General features: G+C 48.8%; 1 protein-coding gene across 40 annotated transcripts; it reads left to right on the plus strand.

Annotated features, from left to right (window-relative positions):
* Nucleotides 1-128: 128 nt before the first annotated feature.
* Nucleotides 129-13,738, plus strand: LOC120920957 (calphotin-like). 40 transcript variants are annotated; one of them, XM_040333453.1, is made up of 8 exons: nucleotides 129-210; nucleotides 4,616-4,785; nucleotides 7,197-8,789; nucleotides 8,880-9,629; nucleotides 10,014-10,043; nucleotides 10,134-10,223; nucleotides 10,869-11,027; nucleotides 11,889-13,738. In XM_040333453.1, exons 2-8 carry the CDS (start codon nucleotides 4,648-4,650, stop codon nucleotides 13,578-13,580), a joined length of 4,452 nt encoding a protein of 1,483 aa, XP_040189387.1. In that variant the 5' UTR covers nucleotides 129-210; nucleotides 4,616-4,647; the 3' UTR covers nucleotides 13,581-13,738. The 40 variants fall into 40 exon arrangements, with proteins under 40 accessions (XP_040189387.1, XP_040189376.1, XP_040189357.1 ...); XM_040333442.1 differs by lacking the exons at nucleotides 10,014-10,043; nucleotides 10,134-10,223 and adding an exon at nucleotides 11,148-11,708 and having other exon boundaries at nucleotides 10,569-10,898; nucleotides 11,739-12,374; nucleotides 12,756-13,738; XM_040333423.1 differs by lacking the exons at nucleotides 10,014-10,043; nucleotides 10,134-10,223 and adding an exon at nucleotides 11,148-11,708 and having other exon boundaries at nucleotides 10,569-10,898; nucleotides 11,739-12,068; nucleotides 12,099-13,738.
* Nucleotides 13,739-21,322: the final 7,584 nt, after the last annotated feature.

Consider the following 21,322-nt stretch of genomic DNA (forward strand, 5'->3'; position numbering starts at 1 on the left):
GATATTTTATGGGTCGAGTTCCTCTGGGGAAGATTAATGGTGTCACTTATCCGGCATCCCGCAGCTATAATCAGAGAGGAACACTCACTATTACATCATCGCCACAAAGGTGTCAACCGGGATGAACTGGGACATCAAAGCCATATATATAGAGGCAGAGAGCTGAGTGCTGTACTGTATGATCCCTGCTCTCCGCTGATACACACCTCGCACCAGGTAAGTGGTCACCAGCTCCGGGCGCATGCACCGCAAAATATACCACCAGCCTATGCTGCTAGTACGAAAAAATTCCTTCCAAATATATTACGAGACACATAGTAAATGTCCGCAGCTATTATTATTATTATTATTTTTTTTTTAATGCATTATTCTTTCATTTTATTTATTTATTTATATTAGAATTTTTTTTCTTTTATTTTTGCTTTACAATTATTGATATACATCCTGTACTAAAATATATATATATATTCTTTCATTTAATTTAATTTTTTTTATAAAATACATTATTCTTTAATTTTATTTATTTATTTATTTATATTAGAATTTAAATTTTATTTTTGCTTTGCAATTATTGATATATGTCCTGCACTAATATATATATATATTCTTTCATTTGATTTTATTTTTTTTATAAAATACATGATTCTTTAATTTTATTTATTTATTTATATTAGAATTTAAATTTAATTTTTGCAATTATTGATATACATCCTGCACTAAAATATATATATATATTCTTTCTTTCATTTTTTTTATAAAATGTATTATTCTTTCAATTTATTTATATTAGAATTTGTTTTCTTTTATTTTGCTTTACAATTATTGATATACATCCTGCACTAAACTATATATATATTCTTTCATTTATGTAATTTTTATAAAATACATTATTCTTTCATTTAATTTATTTATTTATATTAGAATTTAAATGTTATTTTTGCTTTGCAATTATTGATATATGTCCTGCACTAATATATATATATATATATATATATATATATATATATATATATATATATATATATATATATATATATATATATATATATATATATACATCATTGTAAAGCAAAAATAAAATTAAAATTAAATTCTAATATAAGTAAATAAAAAAAATGAAAGAATAACGTATTTGATAAAAAAATTAATTAAATGAAAGAATATATATATATTGCAGGATGTATATCAATAATTGTAAATCAAAATAAAAGAAAAAAAATTCTAATATAAATAAATTGAAAGAATAATACATTTTATAAAAGAAAATGAAAGAAAAAAAAATATATATATATATATATTCTTTCATTTAATTTTTTTTATTATTATAAAATACATGATTCTTTCATTTTATTTATTTATTTATATTAGAATTTATTTATTTTTCATTTTATTTATATTAGAATTTAAATTTTATTTTTGCTTTGCAATTATTGATATACATCCTGCACTAAAATATATATATATATATTTTTTCTTTCATTTTTTTTTATAAAATTTATTATTCTTTCAATTTATTTATATTAGAATTTGTTTTCTTTTATTTTGCTTTACAATTATTGATATACATCCTGCAATATATATATATTCTTTCATTTAATTAATTTTTTTTTATCAAATACGTTATTCTTTCATTTTTTTATTTACTTATATTAGAATTTAATTTTAATTTTATTTTTGCTTTACAATTATTAATATACGTCCTGCACAAATATATATATATATTCTTTCATAAATTTTTTTTATATATAAAGTGAATTATTCTGTTAATTTATTTATATTAGAATTGAATTTTTATTTTATTTTCTTTTACAATTATAGATATACATCCTGCACTATATATATATTAGTGCAGGATGTTTGTCAATAAATGTAAAGCAATTTTTTTTTTAAAATAAAATTCTAATATAAATATATACATAAATAGAATGAAAGAATAATGTATTGTATAAAAAAAAATTAAATGAAAGAATATATACATAGGATATTTATCAATAAATGTAAAGCAAAAAGAAATTCTAATATATATAAATAAATAAAATGAAAGAATAATGTATTTTATAAAAAAACAATTAAATGAAAGATATATATATATATTCTTTCATTTTTTTTATATAAAATACATTATTCATTCATTTTATTTATTTATTGATATTAGAATTGAATTTAAATTTTATTTTTGCTTTACAATTATTGGTATACTTCCTGTACTAATATATATATATTATTCTTTCATTCTATTTATTTATTTATATTAGAAATGTATTTTAAAAAAAATTTTGCTTTACATTTATTGATAAACATCCTGCACTAATATATATATATATATATATATCATCCTACATCTTCTCCCATACCTCACCCTACATCTTCTCCCATACCTCACCCTACATCTTCTCCCATACCTCACCCTACATCTTCTCCCATACCTCACCCTACATCTTCTCCCATACCTCACCCTACATCTTCTCCCATACCTCACCCTACATCTTCTCCCATACCTCCTCCTACATCTTCTCCCATACCTCACCCTACATCTTCTCCCATACCTCACCCTACATCTTCTCCCATACCTCACCCTACATCTTCTCCCATACCTCACCCTACATCTTCTCCCATACCTCCTCCTACATCTTCTCCCATACCTCACCCTACATCTTCTCCCATACCTCAGTCCGAATTGAGATATCAGATATTCCCAGGAATTCTGGGTTCCACGGGCCCTCCCGTCACATCTCTCCCATTTCGGCAGAAGACCAACACAGGAGGAGACCCCAGACAAGATAACTCCGAAGTTAGTCCATAGTTCCGTTTCTCTAATGCCTGTGTCCACCCAGTACCCCAAACACATTTTTCCAAACAGAGCATTACTCACCCAGCCAACCTCTGCCTCTCTCAGAGAACATACCCGCTGCTGGGGAGAAGTGCGGACTGGTCCTTCCCCCTGGATTCTCTTTGGGCGCAGGAGAGAAGACAGGTGGCTGAGCCCACTCCGTCATGCTGTTGGGCATCTGGGCCGACTGCCCAGCATCCCTGGGGTATACAGGTGGAGACTGAAGTCCCATCCACCTTTATAGGAAATCCATCCTTTGTTAGTTGGGGGCAGAGGCCAGCAGTACTCTGCCCTGTTGCCAGCCCTTCTGCTGGAAACCCCACATCATCTGCTCCGGCTAACTGTTGGGGAGGGGGGCCGACTGCCAGGGCTCCCTGGAACTCTGTAGTTGTTGTCTGTGCTGGGCAGAGGTTGGTAGCACTCTGCCCGGTTGCCAGCCCTTCTTCTGGAAACCCCACACCATCTGCTCCGGTTAACTGTTGGTGAGGGGGGCCAACTGCCACAGCTCCCTGGAACTCTGTAGTTGTTGTCGGTGCTGGGCAGAGGTTGGTAGCACTCTGCCTGGTTGCCAGCCCTTCTGCTGGGTTTATGTTAGTTGAGACAGCAGGCCCATTACCCAACACCAGATCAAGCTGCAGTTGTGAGGTGACGATTGCATTCTCCACTTGGGTCCTGATCTGCTGCTCGGGAGTGACCGCCATCTCCTCACTCTGGGCCTCCAGAACTGCCGCAGGTGTGAGGCAGAGGTCTTGGACCCTCTGTCCGGTTGCCAGTTCTTCTTCTGGGTTTATGTTAGTGGAGACAGCAGGCCCATCACCCGACACCAGATCCGGGTCCTGATCTGCTGCTCGGGAGTGACCGCCACCTCCTCACTCTGGGCCTCCAGAACTGCCGCAGGTGTGAGGCAGAGGTCTTGGACCCTCTGTCCGGTTGCCAGTTCTTCTTCTGGGTTTATGTTAGTGGAGACAGCAGGCCCATCACCCGACACCAGATCCGGGTCCTGATCTGCTGCTCGGGAGTGACCGCCACCTCCTCACTCTGGGCCTCCAGAACTGCCGCAGGTGTGAGGCAGAGGTCTTGGACCCTCTGTCCGGTTGCCAGTTCTTCTTCTGGGTTTATGTTAGTGGAGACAGCAGGCCCATCACCCGACACCAGATCCGGGTCCTGATCTGCTGCTCGGGAGTGACCGCTACCTCCTCACTCTGGGCCTCCAGAACTGCCGCAGGTGTGAGGCAGAGGTCTTGGACCCTCTGTCCGGTTGCCAGAGCTTCAGCTGGGTTGGTGTCATCACTCTGGGGCGCCATCTGCTGTTGTGACTCCCTTTCACTGGTATTGTCTCGCAGGTGCACAAACCCTTGTTGGGGAGGGGAAATGGCTGCTCCTCCTCCCTGCATCTCAGAAATCCACTGGGGAAAGAGGAACCAATACCTTCTCACCTCGGGGGCCCAGAAGCTGCCGTGGGTGTGGAGCAGGGGTCTGCAGTACTCTGCCCTGCTGCCAAGTACTTGAGCAGGCGATGCATAATCCATAACATCCTCTGATGAACAGTCCATGTTCAGCAATCAAGCAAGTATCGTCTTGTTTGTCGTTGATAGCGGTTGGAATATCGGATATCTAGATTTGGACTGGGAGTGTGGGACTTTCGTTACACACACTTTCTGGAACTCTCTCTATTCTCAAACCTTCTTCTAACGATACTTCTATAGTCTCCTAAAAGAAATTACAATTATTTGACATAATTTAACAACAACTTGTAATAAGTAATTAACACAAATTTCATCCAATCAGTTTCAGGTTTTAAAAAAACAACATTCAAGATGTCTGACCTCATGCAAGCCATCAACACCCTCGTAGACATCTTCGAGAAGTATTCCAAGAACCTCTGTCATGGTCAGAACCTGAAACCTGCAGAAATGGAGCAGCTCATACAGGTGGAGCTGTCTGAGGCCATCAAAGTGAGTATGAAATCCATTTTTCCATTTATAGAGGACTGGAGATGCAGATTGGTCCCCGTTGTTGAGGCCACTAATAAAAAAAATAGGGGTCAGGGTCCCACTTACTGCTCCCTTTCCGGTCTTTCTGAGGCTGCTTTGAGCTGTTGCTACGACCGCCTCTAGAGGTCTGGATAGCACTGGCGATCCATCTCTAGAGGTCTAACAGCGGGCCTGCACTGTTTTGGAGCCGCCGCCATTTTGTTGTAGCCGCGGCTCAAACCCAACAGTACAGTGGACAGCGGGAGACCATAAACAAGGTGAGGCTGCAAATGGGCACAGTGAGGCTGCAGATGGGCACAGTGAGGCTGCAGATGGGCACAGTGAGGCTGCAAATGGGCATTGTTTACCAGTAGCTGCTGCATTTCCCACCCCCTAGGCTTATTCTCGAGTCAATAAGTTTTTCCGTTTTTTTTGTGGCAAAATTAGGTGCCTATATTCGGTTCGGCTTATACTCGAGTATATATGGTATCTATTTTTTATTGCCCCCATTTGTCAGACTCATTTTTTTATTGCCCCTCACTTGTCAGCCTCATTTTTTATTGCCACTCCCTTGTCAGCCTTATTTTTTATTGCACCCCCCCCCATACTTGTCAGTCTCATTTTTTATTGCCTCCCACTTGTCAGACTCATTTTTTATTGCCACTCCCTTTTTAGCCTCATTTTTTAATTGCCCCTCACTCAGTGATGTATTATGGCCTAGGCTGACAAGGCCCAGGCCTAGGGCGGCACTTTGCAGGGGGCGGCAAAATCCCATCCCATCCTGTCCCCCTGTGCTCATCCGATCCTGTCCCCCTGTGTTCATCCCATCCTGTCCCCCTGTCCTCATCCCATCCTGTCCCCCTGTCCTCATCCCATCCTGTCCCCCTGTCCTCATCCCATCCTGTCCTCCTGTCCCCATCCCATCCTGTCCTCCTGTCCCCATCCCATCCTGTCCCTCTGTCCTCATCCCATCCTGTCCCTCTGTGCTCATCCCACCCTGTCCCCCTGTGTTCATCCCTTCCTGTCCCCCTGTCCTCATCCCATCCTGTCCCCCTGTCCCCATCCCATCCTGTCCCTCTGTCCTCATCCCATCCTGTCCCTCTGTGCTCATCCCACCCTGTCCCTCTGTCCTCATCCCACTCTGTCCTCATCCCATCCTGTCCCCCTGTGCTCATCCCATCCTGTCCCCCCTGTGCTCATCCCATCCTGTCCCCCCTGTCCTCATCCCATCCTGTCCCACCTGTCCTCATCCCATCCTGTCCCCCCTGATCTCATCCCATCCTGTCCCACCTGTCCTCATCCCATCCTGTCCCCCCTGATCTCATCCCATCCTGTCTCCCCTGTCCTCATCCCATCCTGTCCCCCCTGTCCTCATCCCATCCTGTCCCCCCTGTCCTCATCCCATCCTGTCCCACCTGTCCTCATCCCATCCTGTCCTCCCTGATCTCATCCCATCCTGTCTCCCCTGTCCTCATCCCATCCTGTCCCCCCTGTCCTCATCCCATCCTGTCCCCCCTGTCCTCATCCCATCCTGTCCCCCTGTCCTCATCCCATCCTGTCCCCCTGTCCTCATCCCATACCGTCCCTCTGTCCTCCCATGAAAATTACAGGGCGGGTCTTAAAAAGGAAGGGGTGCATCATATATAAAGTAGAGGGTGCGCAAGTTTTACCAGGCCTAGGGCGGCACAAAACCTAAATGCACCCCTGCTTATTGCCCCCCACTTGTCAGCCTAATTTTTTATTGCCCCCCCACTTGTCAGCCTCATTTTTTTATTACCCCCCACTTGTCGGCCTCATTTTTTATTGCCCCTCACTTGTCAGCCTCATTTTTTATTGCCCCTCACTTGTCAGCCTCATTTTTTATTGCCCCCCACTTGTCAGCCTCATTTTTTTATTGCCCCTCACTTGTCAGCCTCATGTTTTATTGCCCCTCACTTGTCAGCCTCATTTTTTATTGCCCCTCACTTATCAGCCTCTTTTTTTATTGCGTCTCCGGGCAGGGCCCCACTTTGCCAGCCTCATTTAATTTTTTGCCCCCCAGCGCAGGGCAGCACTGGGTAAAGGTTTTGCTCCTCTCGGCCTCACTCCGAGACTCTGCGAATGTGACGTCACTGGTTGCTAGACGCCAGGCGGGGCGGGCCTAGCAACCAATTGTCTATTAGGGTGGCTGCGTGTCCTCATTTCATTCCCGGGACACTGTATTGTCCCGGAATGAAGGTGCCCGGGACACAAATGAGAATTACGGGACAATCCCGGGCTATCCGGGACACGTGGGCACCCTATCAACCGCGTGCATGCTCGGTGACGGCTAGAAAGACAAAAGTAGACTTTATCTTGGACTACATTAAAAGCTAAATTACGGCATTGACCCTTTTCTCCCCATCCCTCTACAGAACTCGGGGGACGCAGAGACCATCGGCCTCGTTCTCAAAGCTGTGGACAGAAACCGTGACGGTGAAATCAGCTTTAAAGAATACATCACGTTGGTGTGTGTGGTCGCCAAGGCCTACTACAAGCATCTGGGCAAAGCCAGGAGCTCGCTGCCTTGTATTGCGCAACAGCAAGCTTCTGCCAATCAGCAACTAACAGCTGGCGGTCCAACACCACCAACAACAGCTGGCGGTCCACCACCACCACAGCAGCCACCAACTGTCCAAGTTCCAAGTCAAGTATCTCCACAGCAAGCACTGCCACCAACCGAGGCTCAGGGCCAACAGGGTGCCCCAGCTCAACCACCAGCTCAGGCACCTGGCACAACACCCGTCCAAGGACAGCAAGGATGGCCAGCTCCACCAGCAGCTCAAGTTCAGCAAGTGCCAACTCAGACCGCTGGCCATCCATCTGTTTCTTCATGGGGAAGCTTACAACCAGTAGCTCCTCAGGTACCTGTACAGGTGCCAGCAACTCAGGTACCTGCCCCACAAGTGCCAGCTGCTCAGGTACCTGCCCCACAAGTGCCAGCTGCTCAGGTACCTGCCCCACAAGTGCCAGCTGCTCAGGTACCTGCCCCACAAGTGCCAGCAACTCAGGTACCTGCCCCACAAGTGCCAGCAGCTCAGGTACCTGCCCCACAAGTGCCAGCTGCTCAGGTCCCCGCACCACAAGTGCCAGCAACTCAGGTACCTGCACCACAAGTGCCAGCTGCTCAGGTCCCAGCACCACACGTGCCAGCTTCTCAGGCTCCTGTAGCACAATTTCCATACTATAGTTATTGCAACTGGCAATATCAAGTACCACAACAGCAAGCTGTAGTTCCTGCACCAGTCCAAGCTCCTCAGGTCCCTGCACCACAAGTGCCAGCTCCTCAGGTACCTGTACAAGTGCCAGCTGCTCAGGTCCCTGCACCACAAGTGCCAGTTTCTCAGGTCCCAGCACCACAAGTGCCAGCTCCTCAGTGGCAATATCAAGCACCACAACAGCAAGCTGTAGTTCCTGCACCAGTGCCAGCACCTCAGCTCCCTGCACCACAAGTGCCAGCTCCTCAAGCTCCTGCACCACAAGTGGTAGCACCTCAGGTACCTGCACCACAAGTGCCAGCTGCTCAAGCTGCACCACAAGTGGTTTATCCTCAGGTCCTTGCTCCCCAGTGGCAATATCAAGCACCACAACAGCAAGCTGTAGTTCCTGCACCAGTGCCAGCACCTCAGCTCCCTGCACCACAAGTGCCAGCTGCTCAGGTCCCTGCACCACAAGTGCCAGCTGCTCAGGTCCCTGCACCACAAGTGCCAGCTGCTCAGGTCCCCGCACCACAAGTGCCAGCTGCTCAGGTCCCTGCACCACAAGTGCCAGTAGCTCAGGTCCCCGCACCACAAGTGCCAGTAGCTCAGGTCCCCGCACCACAAGTGCCAGCTGCTCAGGTCCCTGCAGCAACAGTGCAAACTCCTTACATTCCGGTAGCACAATTTCCATACTATGGTTATTGCAACTGGCAATATCAAGTACCACAACAGCAAGCTGTAGTTCCTGCACCAGTGCCAGCTCCTCAGGTACCTGCACCACAAGTGCCAGCTCCTCAGGTACCTGCACCACAAATTGTAGCTTCTCAGGTCCCAGCACAACAAGTGCCAGCTGCTCAGGTCCCTGCACCACAAGTGCCAGCTCCTCAGCTCCCTGCACAACAAGTGCCAGCTGCTCAGGTCCCCGCACCACAAGTGCCAGCTGCTCAGGTCCCCGCACCACAAGTGCCAGTTGCTCAGGCACCCGCACCACAAGTGCCAGCTGCTCAGGTCCCTGCCCCACAAGTGCCAGTTGCTCAGGCCCCCGCACCACAAGTGCCAGTTGCTCAGGTCTCTGCCCCACAAGTGCCAGTTGCTCAGACCCCCGCACCACAAGTGCCAGCTGCTCAGGCCCCCGCACCACAAGTGCCAGCTGCTCAGGCCCCCGCACCACAAGTGCCAGCTGCTCAGGTCCCTGCCCCACAAGTGCCAGTTGCTCAGGCCCCCGCACCACAAGTGCCAGTTGCTCAGGTCTCTGCCCCACAAGTGCCAGTTGCTCAGACCCCCGCACCACAAGTGCCAGCTGCTCAGGCCCCCGCACCACAAGTGCCAGTTGCTCAGGTCCCTGCCCCACAAGTGCCAGTTGCTCAGGCCCCCGCACCACAAGTGCCAGTAGCTCAGGTCCCTGCCCCACAAGTGCCAGTTGCTCAGGCCCCCGCACCACAAGTGCCAGTTGCTCAGGTCTCTGCCCCACAAGTGCCAGTTGCTCAGACCCCCGCACCACAAGTGCCAGTTGCTCAGGCCCCCGCACCACAAGTGCCAGTAGCTCAGGTCCCTGCCCCACAAGTGCCAGTTGCTCAGGCCCCCGCACCACAAGTGCCAGTTGCTCAGGTCCCTGCCCCACAAGTGCCAGTTGCTCAGGTCCCTGTAGCAACAGTGCAAACTCCTTACATTCCTGTAGCACAATTTCCATACTATAGTTATTGCAACTGGCAATATCAAGTACCACAACAGCAAGCTGTAGTTCCTGCACCAGTGCCAGCACCTCAGCTCCCTGCACCACAAGTGCCAGTTGCTCAGCTCCCTGCACCACAAGTGCCAGCTCCTCAGGCCCCTGCACAACAAGTGCCAGCTCCTCAGGCCCCTGCACCACAAGTGGTTGCACCTCAGGTCCTTGCTCCCCAGTGGCAATATCAAGCACCACAACTGCAAGCTGTAGTTCCTGCACCAGTGCCAGCACCTCAGCTCCCTGCACCACAAGTGCCAGTTGCTCAGGTCCCTGCACCACAAGTGCCAGTTGCTCAGGTCCCTGCACCACAAGTGCCAGTTGCTCAGGTCCCTGCACCACAAGTGCCAGTTGCTCAGGTCCCTGCACCACAAGTGCCAGTAGCTCAGGCCCCCGCACCACAAGTGCCAGTTGCTCAGGCCCCCGCACCACAAGTGCCAGTTGCTCAGGCCCCCGCACCACAAGTGCCAGTTGCTCAGGTCCCCGCACCACAAGTGCCAGTAGCTCAGGCCCCCGCACCACAAGTGCCAGTTGCTCAGGCCCCTGCACCACAAGTGCCAGCTGCTCAGGTCCCTGCACTACAAGTGCCAGTTGCTCAGGCCCCTGCACCACAAGTGCCAGCTCCTCAGGCCCCTGCACCACAAGTGCCAGCTGCTCAGGTCCCAGCACAACAAGTGCCAGCTCCTCAGGCCCCTGCACCACAAGTGGTTGCACCTCAGGTCCTTGCTCCCCAGTGGCAATATCAAGCACCACAACTGCAAGCTGTAGTTCCTGCACCAGTGCCAGCACCTCAGCTCCCTGCACCACAAGTGCCAGTTGCTCAGGTCCCTGCACCACAAGTGCCAGTTGCTCAGGTCCCCGCACCACAAGTGCCAGTAGCTCAGGCCCCCGCACCACAAGTGCCAGTTGCTCAGGCCCCCGCACCACAAGTGCCAGTTGCTCAGGCCCCCGCACCACAAGTGCCAGTTGCTCAGGTCCCCGCACCACAAGTGCCAGCTGCTCAGGTCCCCGCACCACAAGTGCCAGTAGCTCAGGCCCCCGCACCACAAGTGCCAGTTGCTCAGGCCCCCGCACCACAAGTGCCAGTTGCTCAGGCCCCCGCACCACAAGTGCCAGTTGCTCAGGTCCCTGCACCACAAGTGCCAGTTGCTCAGGCCCCTGCGGCAACAATGCAAACTCCTTACATTCCGGTAGCACAATTTCCATACTATAGTTATTGCAACTGGCAATATCAAGTACCACAACAGCAAGCTGTAGTTCCTGCACCAGTGCCAGCTCCTCAGGTCCCTGCACAACAAGTGCCAGCTCCTCAGCTCCCTGCACCACAAGTGCCAGCTACTCAGCTCCCTGCACCACAAGTGCCAGCTCCTCAGGTACCTGCACCACAAGTGCCAGCTCCTCAGGTCCCTGCACCACAAGTGCCAGTTGCTCAGGCCCCCGCACCACAAGTGCCAGTAGCTCAGGTCCCTGCCCCACAAGTGCCAGTTGCTCAGGCCCCCGCACCACAAGTGCCAGTTGCTCAGGCCCCCGCACCACAAGTGCCAGTTGCTCAGGCCCCCGCACCACAAGTGCCAGTTGCTCAGCTCCCTGCACCACAAGTGCCAGCTGCTCAGGTCCCAGCACCACAAGTGCCAGCTCCTCAGGTACCTGCACCACAAGTGCCAGCTGCTCAAGCTGCACCACAAGTGGTTTATCCTCAGGTCCTTGCTCCCCAGTGGCAATATCAAGCACCACAACAGCAAGCTGTAGTTCCTGCACAACAAGTTGTAGCTCCTCAGGCACCCATACAAGTGCCAGCTCCCCAGGTACCTGCACCACAAGTGCCAGCTCCACAGGTACCTGCACCACAAGTGCCAGGTACTCTGGTACCTGTAGCACAATTTCCATACTATAGTTATAGCAACTGGCAATATCAAGCACCACAACAGCAGGCTGCAGTTCCTGCACCAGTGCCAGCTCCTCAGGCTCCTGCACCACAAGTTGTAGCTCCTCAGGCCCCTGCACCACAAGTGCCAACTCCTCAGGTCCCTGCACCACAAGTGCCAGCTCCTCAGGCCCCTGCACCACAAGTTGTAGCTCCTCAGGCCCCTGCACCACAAGCGGTAGCTCCCCAGGTATCTGCACCACAAGTGCCAGCTGCTCAGCTCCCTGCACCACAAGTGCCAGCTCCTCAGCTCCCTGCACCACAAGTGCCAGCTCCTCAGGCCCCTGCACCACAAGTGCCAGCTCCCCAGGTACCTGCACCACAAGTGCCAGCTGCTCAGCTCCCTGCACCACAAGTGCCAGCTCCTCAAGCTCCTGCACCACAAGTTGTAGCTCCTCAGGCCCCAGCACCACAAGTTGTAGCTTCTCAGGCACCCATACAAGTGCCAGCTACTCTGGTGCCTGCACCACAAGTGCCAGCTTCTCAGGCTCCTGTAGCACAATTTCCATACTATAGTTATTGCAACTGGCAATATCAAGCACCACAACAGCAAGCTGTAGTTCCTGCACCAGTGCCAGCTCCTCAGGTCCCTGCACCACAAGTGCCAGCTCCTCAGCTCCCTGCACAACAAGTGCCAGCTCCTCAGGCCCCTGCACCACAAGTGCCAGCTCCTCAGCTCCCTGCACCACAAGTGCCAGCTCCTCAGGCTCCTGCACCACAAGTGGTAGCTCCTCAGGTACCTGCACCACAAGTGCCAGCTGCTCAAGCTGCACTACAGGTGGTTTATCCTCAGGTCCTCGCTCCCCAGTGGCAATATCAAGCACCACAACAGCAAGCTGTAGTTCCTGCACAACAAGTGGTATCTCCTCAGGCACCCGTACAAGTGCCAGCTCCCCAGGTACCTGCACCACAAGTGCCAGCTACTCAGGTCCTTGCACCACAAGTGCCAGCTCCACAGGTACCTGCACCACAAGTGCCAGGTACTCAGGTACCTGTAGCACAATTTCCATACTATAGTTATAGCAACTGGCAATATCAAGCACCACAACAGCAAGCTGCAGTTCCTGCACCAGTGCAAGCTCCTCAGGCCCCTGCACCACAAGTGCCAGCTCCTCAGGCTCCTGCACCACAAGTTGTAGCTCCTCAGGCCCCTGCACCACAAGTGCCAACTCCTCAGGCCCCTGCACCACAAGTGCCAACTCCTCAGGTCCCTACACCACAAGTGCCAGGTCCTCAGGCTCCTGCACCACAAGTGCCAACTCCTCAGGCCCCTGCACCACAAGTGCCAGCTACTCAGGCTTCTGCACCACAAGTTGTAGCTCCTCAGGTCCTTGCTCCCCAGTGGCAATATCAAGCACCACAACAGCAAGCTGTAGTTCCTGCACCAGTGCAAGCTCCTCAGCTCCCTGCACCACAAGTGCCAGCTCCTCAGGCTCCTGCACCACAAGGGTTAGCTCCTCAGGTACCTGCACCACAAGTGCCAGCTGCTCAAGCTGCTGCACCACAAGTGGTTGCACCTCAGGTCCTCGCTCCCCAGTGGCAATATCAAGCACCACAACAGCAAGCTGTAGTTCCTGCACCAGTGCAAGCTCCTCAGCTCCCTGCATCACAAGTTGTAGCTCCTCAGGTCCCAGCATCACAAGTTGTAGCTCCTCAGGCTCCTGCGCCACAAGTGGTAGCTCCTCAGGTACCTGTACAAGTGCCAGCTGCTCAAGCTCCTGCACCACAAGTGGTAGCTCCTCAGGTACCTGTACAAGTGCCAGCTGCTCAAGCTCCTGCACAACAAGTGGTAGCTCCTCAGGTCTCTGCAGCTCAAGTTCCTCAGGAGGATTTATTCATGGTGCCATATTCCCGATGTGATGGCACTACTGGTTTCGCGCTGTGGACCCCATTAGGATTTTACTATTACTGAAGAATTACCCCGAAGAATCAAATGGTCTGTAACCGGGTCAATGAAGAAGTACGCCCAATGAAACGCCAATGTCTGCCCTGAACTGGAAATGAGTTCAGTGAATACGTCTCTCTGTTCTTGTAGTGTGTCTAGAACCTGTAATAAAAGATCGCACTCAGCCTCGCCTTGTGGTGTGCTTTATCTTTACGTTTTATGTGCTTCAACGGGTGATGAAGCTCCTGTCTCCCCTATGTGCAGAGCCCTTGAGGGAGGATATGTAATTCTACCAAAACTTCTCCCAATGGGCACACGAGAGAAAACCCCATATGTGGGGGTAACATTAGGAATCCCCCGCAGGACATGACTGGGGACGCTCTCCCTCTCAGGAGAGACTGTGTTACTCCATCGGCAGCCCCAGCAAGATGCGGCGAATCCGCTACGAATGCAAACAAAAAGGCATTTTATTTGGGGGGCGCAGTATAATGTTGGGGGGGGGGGGTCAGGGCCCCCTCTGGCCCCCCCTTAGTGACGCCATTGGTCTCATAATGAGTTTCAGGGACTTAGGCTATGCCATGTCAAATGGGGAAGGGGTGCTTTGGGTTTTCGATGAGGAGGGTCATATGAAGGCTTGAATCTCTACCTTCTTCAGTATTCCCCACCCCATGGTTCTGGCCCCTGTTCTCACCAAACTCAGGGTCTCAATATTCCTGTTGGATTCTGCAAAATAAAAATACATGGAGATTAGAGCAGGCAGAGTGGAACCTAATGTCCACACTAGGTATGCAGGCCCAAGAACTAAGCCCAATGGCCTCACCACCACGGCCAACAAGAAATACGAGCTTTATATGTTCAATGAACAACCACCAATGGAAGGGGCACTGACCACCAACATAAGAGATCGCTCATCACTGACCACCAACATAAGGGATCACTCATCACTGACCACCAACATGAGGGATCACTCATCACTGACCACCAACATAAGGGATCACTCAACACTGACCACCAACATAAGGGATCACTCAACACTGACCACCAACATGAGGGATCACTCATCACTGACCACCAACATAAGGGATCACTCATCACTGACCACCAACATAAGGGATCACTCAACACTGACCACCAATATAAGGGATCACTCATCACTGACCACCAACATAAGGGATCACTCATCACTGACCACCAATATAAGGGATCACTCATCACTGACCACCAACATAAGGGATCACTCATCACTGACCACCAACATAAGGGATCACTCATCACTGACCCCCAACATAAGGGATCACTCATTACTGACCACCAATATAAGGGATCACTCATCACTGACCACCAACATGAGGGATCACTCATCACTGACCACCAACATAAGGGATCACTCATCACTGACCACCAACATAAGGGATCACTCATCACTGACCACCAACATAAGGGATCACTCATCACTGACCACCAACATAAGGGATCACTCATCACTGACCACCAACATAAGGGATCACTCATCACTGACCACCAACATGAGGGATCACTCATCACTGACCACCAACATAAGGGATCATCACTCATCACTGACCCACTGACCACCAACATAAGGGATCACTCATCACTGACCACCAACATAAGGGATCACTCATCACTGACCACCAACATAAGGGATCACTCATCACTGGCCACCAACATAAGGGATCACTCATCACTGACCACCAACATAAGGGATCACTCATCACTGACCACCAACATAAGGGATCACTCATCACTGACCACCAACATAAGAGATCACTCATCACTGACCACCAACATAAGAGATCACTCATCACTGACCACCAACATAAGGGATCACTCATCACTGACCCCCAACATAAGGGATCACTCATTACTGACCACCAATATAAGGGATCACTCATCACTGACCACCAACATGAGGGATCACTCATCACTGACCACCAACATAAGGGATCACTCATCACTGACCACCAACATAAGGGATCACTCATCACTGACCACCAACATAAGGGATCACTCATCACTGACCACCAACATAAGGGATCACTCATCACTGACCACCAATATAAGGGATCACTCATCACTGACCACCAACATAAGGGATCACTCATCACTGACCACCAACATAAGGGATCACTCATCACTGACCACTAACATAAGAGATTACTCATCACTGACCACCAACATAAGAGATCACTCATCACTGACCACCAACATAAGAGATCACTCATCACTGACCACCAACATAAGGGATCACTCATCACTGACCACCAACATGAGGGATCACTCATCACTGACCACCAACATGAGGGATCACTCATCACTGACCACCAACATAAGGGATCACTCATCACTGACCACCAACATAAGAGATCACTCATCACTGACCACCAACATAAGAGATCACTCATCACTGACCACCAACATAAGGGATTACTCATCACTGACCACCAACATAAGGGATCACTCATCACTGACCACCAACATAAGGGATCACTCATCACTGACCACCAACATGAGGCGTACTCATCATCGGCCACCAACATAAGGGATCCCTCATCACTGACCACCAACATGAGGGATCACTCATCACTGACCACCAACATAAGGGATCCCTCATCACTGACCACCAACATAAGAGATCACTCATCACTGACCACCAACATAAGGGATCACTCATCACTGACCACCAACATAAGGGATCACTCATCACTGACCACCAACATAAGGGATCACTCATCACTGACCACCAAGATGAGGGATCACTCATCACTGACCACCAACATAAGAGATCACTCATCACTGACCACCAACATAAGGGATCACTCATCACTGACCACCAACATAAGGGATCACTCATCACTGACCACCAACATAAGGGATCCCTCATCACTGACCCACTGACCACCAACATAAGAGATCACTCATCACTGACCACCAACATAAGGGATCCCTCATCACTGACCCCCAACATAAGGTATCACTCATCACTGACCACCAACATGAGGGATCACTCATCACTGACCACCAACATAAGGGATCACTCATCACTGACCACCAACATGAGGGATCACTCATCACTGACCACCAACATTAGGGATCACTCATCACTGACCACCAACATAAGGGATCACTCATCACTGACCACCAACATAAGGGATCCCTCATCACTGACCAACTGACCACCAACATAAGGGATCCCTCATCACTGACCCACTGACCACCAACATAAGGGATCACTCATCACTGACCACCAACATGAGGGATCACTCATCACTGACCCACTGACCACCAACATAAGGGATCACTGACCACCAACATGAGGGATCACTCATCACTGACCACCAACATAAGTGATCCCTCATCACTGACCACCAACATGAGGGATCACTCATCACTGACCACCAACATGAGGGATCACTCATCACTGACCACCAACATAAGGGATCACTTTACTGACCACCAACATGAGGGATCACTCATCACTGGCCACCAACATGAGGGATCACTCATCACTGACCACCAACATAAGGGATCATTCATCACTGACCACCAACATAAGGGATCGCTCATCACTGACCACCAACATGAGAGATCATCACTCATCACTGACCACCAACATAAGGGATCACTCATCACTGACCACAAACATAAGGGATCACTCATCACTGACCACCAACATAAGAGATCACTCATCACTGACCACCAACATGAGGGATCACTCATCACTGACCACCAACATAAGGGATCATCACTCATCACTGACCACCAACATAAGGGATCACTCATCACTGACCACCAACATAAGGAATCACTCATCACTGACCACCAACATGAGGGATCACTCATCACTGACCACCAATATAAGGGATCACTCATCACTGACCCACTGACCACCAACATAAGGGATCACTCATCACTGACCACCAACATGAGGGATCTCTCATCACTGACCACCAACATAAGAGATCACTCATCACTGACCACTAACATAAGAGATTACTCATCACTGACCACCAACATAAGAGATCACTCATCACTGACCACCAACATAAGAGATCACTCATCACTGACCACCAACATAAGAGATCACTCATCACTGACCACCAACATAAGAGATCACTCATCACTGACCACCAACATAAGGGATCACTCATCACTGACCACCAACATGAGGGATCACTCATCACTGACCACCAACATGAGGGATCACTCATCACTGACCACCAACATAAGGGATCACTCATCACTGACCACCAACATAAGAGATCACTCATCACTGACCACCAACATAAGAGATCACTCATCACTGACCACCAACATAAGGGATTACTCATCACTGACCACCAACATAAGGGATCACTCATCACTGACCACCAACATGAGGCGTACTCATCATCGGCCACCAACATAAGGGATCCCTCATCACTGACCACCAACATAAGGGATCCCTCATCACTGACCACCAACATAAGAGATCACTCATCACTGACCACCAACATAAGGGATCACTCATCACTGACCACCAACATAAGGGATCACTCATCACTGACCACCAACATAAGGGATCCCTCATCACTGACCCACTGACCACCAACATAAGAGATCACTCATCACTGACCACCAACATAAGGGATCCCTCATCACTGACCCCCAACATAAGGTATCACTCATCACTGACCACCAACATGAGGGATCACTCATCACTGACCACCAACATAAGGGATCACTCATCACTGACCACCAACATGAGGGATCACTCATCACTGACCACCAACATTAGGGATCACTCATCACTGACCACCAACATAAGGGATCACTCATCACTGACCACCAACATAAGGGATCCCTCATCACTGACCCACTGACCACCAACATAAGGGATCCCTCATCACTGACCCACTGACCACCAACATAAGGGATCACTCATCACTGACCACCAACATGAGGGATCACTCATCACTGACCCACTGACCACCAACATAAGGGATCACTCATCACTGACCACCAACATGAGGGATCACTCATCACTGACCACCAACATAAGTGATCCCTCATCACTGACCACCAACATGAGGGATCACTCATCACTGACCACCAACATGAGGGATCACTCATCACTGACCACCAACATAAGGGATCACTTTACTGACCACCAACATGAGGGATCACTCATCACTGGCCACCAACATAAGGGATCATTCATCACTGACCACCAACATAAGGGATCGCTCATCACTGACCACCAACATGAGAGATCATCACTCATCACTGACCACCAACATAAGGGATCACTCATCACTGACCACAAACATAAGGGATCACTCATCACTGACCACCAACATAAGAGATCACTCATCACTGACCACCAACATGAGGGATCACTCATCACTGACCACCAACATAAGGGATCATCACTCATCACTGACCACCAACATAAGGAATCACTCATCACTGACCACCAACATGAGGGATCACTCATCACTGACCCACTGACCACCAACATAAGGGATCACTCATTACTAACCACCAACATGAGGGATCACTCATCACTGACCACCAACATGAGGGATCTCTCATCACTGACCACCAACATAAGAGATCACTCATCACTGACCACCAACATAAGAGATCACTCATCACTGACCACCAACATGAGGGATCACTCATCACTGACCACCAACATGAGGGATCACTCATCACTGACCACCAACATGAGGGATCTCTCATCACTGACCACCAACATAAGAGATCACTCATCACTGACCACCAACATAAGGGATCACTCATCACCGACCACCAACATAAGAGATCACTCATCACTGACCACCAACATAAGGGATCACTCATCACTGACCACCAACATAAGAGATCACTCATCACTGACCACCAACATGAGGGATCTCTCATCACGGACCATCATCATAAGGGATCCCTCGTCACTGACCACCAACATAAGAGATCACTCATCACTGACCACCAACATAAGGGATCACTCATCACTGACCACCAACATACGAGATCACTCATCACTGACCACCAACATAAGAGATCACTCATCACTGACCACCAACATAAGGGATCACTCATCACTGACCACCAACATAAGGGATCACTCATCACTGACCACCAACATGAGGGATCACTCATCACTGACCACCAACATAAGGGATCACTCATCACTGACCACCAACATGAGGGATCACTCATCACTGACCACCAATATAAGAGATCACTCATCACTGACCACCAACATAAGGGATCACTCATCACTGACCACCAACATAAGAGATCACTCATCACTGACCACCAACATAAGAGATCACTCATCACTGACCACCAATATAAGGGATCACTCATCACTGACCACCAACATAAGGGATCACTCATCACTGACCACCAACATAAGAGATTACTCATCACTGACCACCAATATAAGAGATCACTCATCACTGACCACCAACATAAGGGATCACTCATCACTGACCACCAACATGAGGGATCACTCATCACTGACCACCAACATAAGGGATCACTGATCACTGATCACCAATATAAGGGATCACTCATCACTGACCACCAACATAAGAGATCACTCATCACTGACCACCAACATAAGGGATCACTCATCAGTCATCACTGACCACCAACATAAGGGATCACTCATCACTGACCACCAACATAAGAGATCACTCATCACTGACCACCAACATAAGGGATCACTCATCAGTCATCACTGACCACCAACATGAGGGATCACTCATTACTGACCACCAACATAAGAGATCCCTCATCACTGACCACCAACATAAGGGATCACTCATCACTGACCACCAACATAAGGGATCACTCATCACTCATCACTGACCACCAACATGAGGGATCACTCATTACTGACCACCAACATAAGAGATCCCTCATCACTGACCACCAACATAAGGGATCACTCATCACTGACCACCAACATAAGGGATCCCTCATCACTGACCACCAACATAAGGGATCCCTCATCACTGACCACCAACATAAGGGATCACTCATCACTGACCCACTGACCACCAACATAAGGGATCACTCATCACTGACCACCAACATGAGGGATCACTCATCACTGACCACCAACATGAGGGATCACTCATCACTGACCACCAACATAAGGGATCACTCATCACTGACCACCAACATAAGGGATCACTCATCACTGACCACCAACATAAGGGATCACTCATCACTGACCACCAACATAAGGGATCACTCATCACTGACCACCAACATAAGGGATCACTCATCACTGACCACCAACATAAGGGATCACTCATCACTGACCACCAACATAAGGAATCACTCATCACTGACCACCAACATAAGGGATCACTCATTACTGACCACCAACATAAGGGATCACTCATCACTGACCACCGACATAAGGGATCCCTCATCACTGACCACCAACATAAGGGATCACTCATTACTGACCACCAACATAAGGGATCACTCATCACTGACCACCAACATAAGGGATCACTCATCACTGACCACCAATATAAGGGATCACTCATTACTAACCACCAACATGAGGGATCACTCATCACTGACCACCAACATAAGAGATCACTCATCACTGATCACCAACATAAGGGATCTCTCATCACTGACCACCAACATGAGGGATCACTCATTACTGATCACCAACATAAGGGATCACTCATCACTGACCACCAACATAAGGGATCTCTCATCACTGACCACCAACATAA

This window comes from Rana temporaria, chromosome 13 (assembly GCF_905171775.1).
Source record: "Rana temporaria chromosome 13, aRanTem1.1, whole genome shotgun sequence".
NCBI lineage: Eukaryota > Metazoa > Chordata > Amphibia > Anura > Ranidae > Rana > Rana temporaria.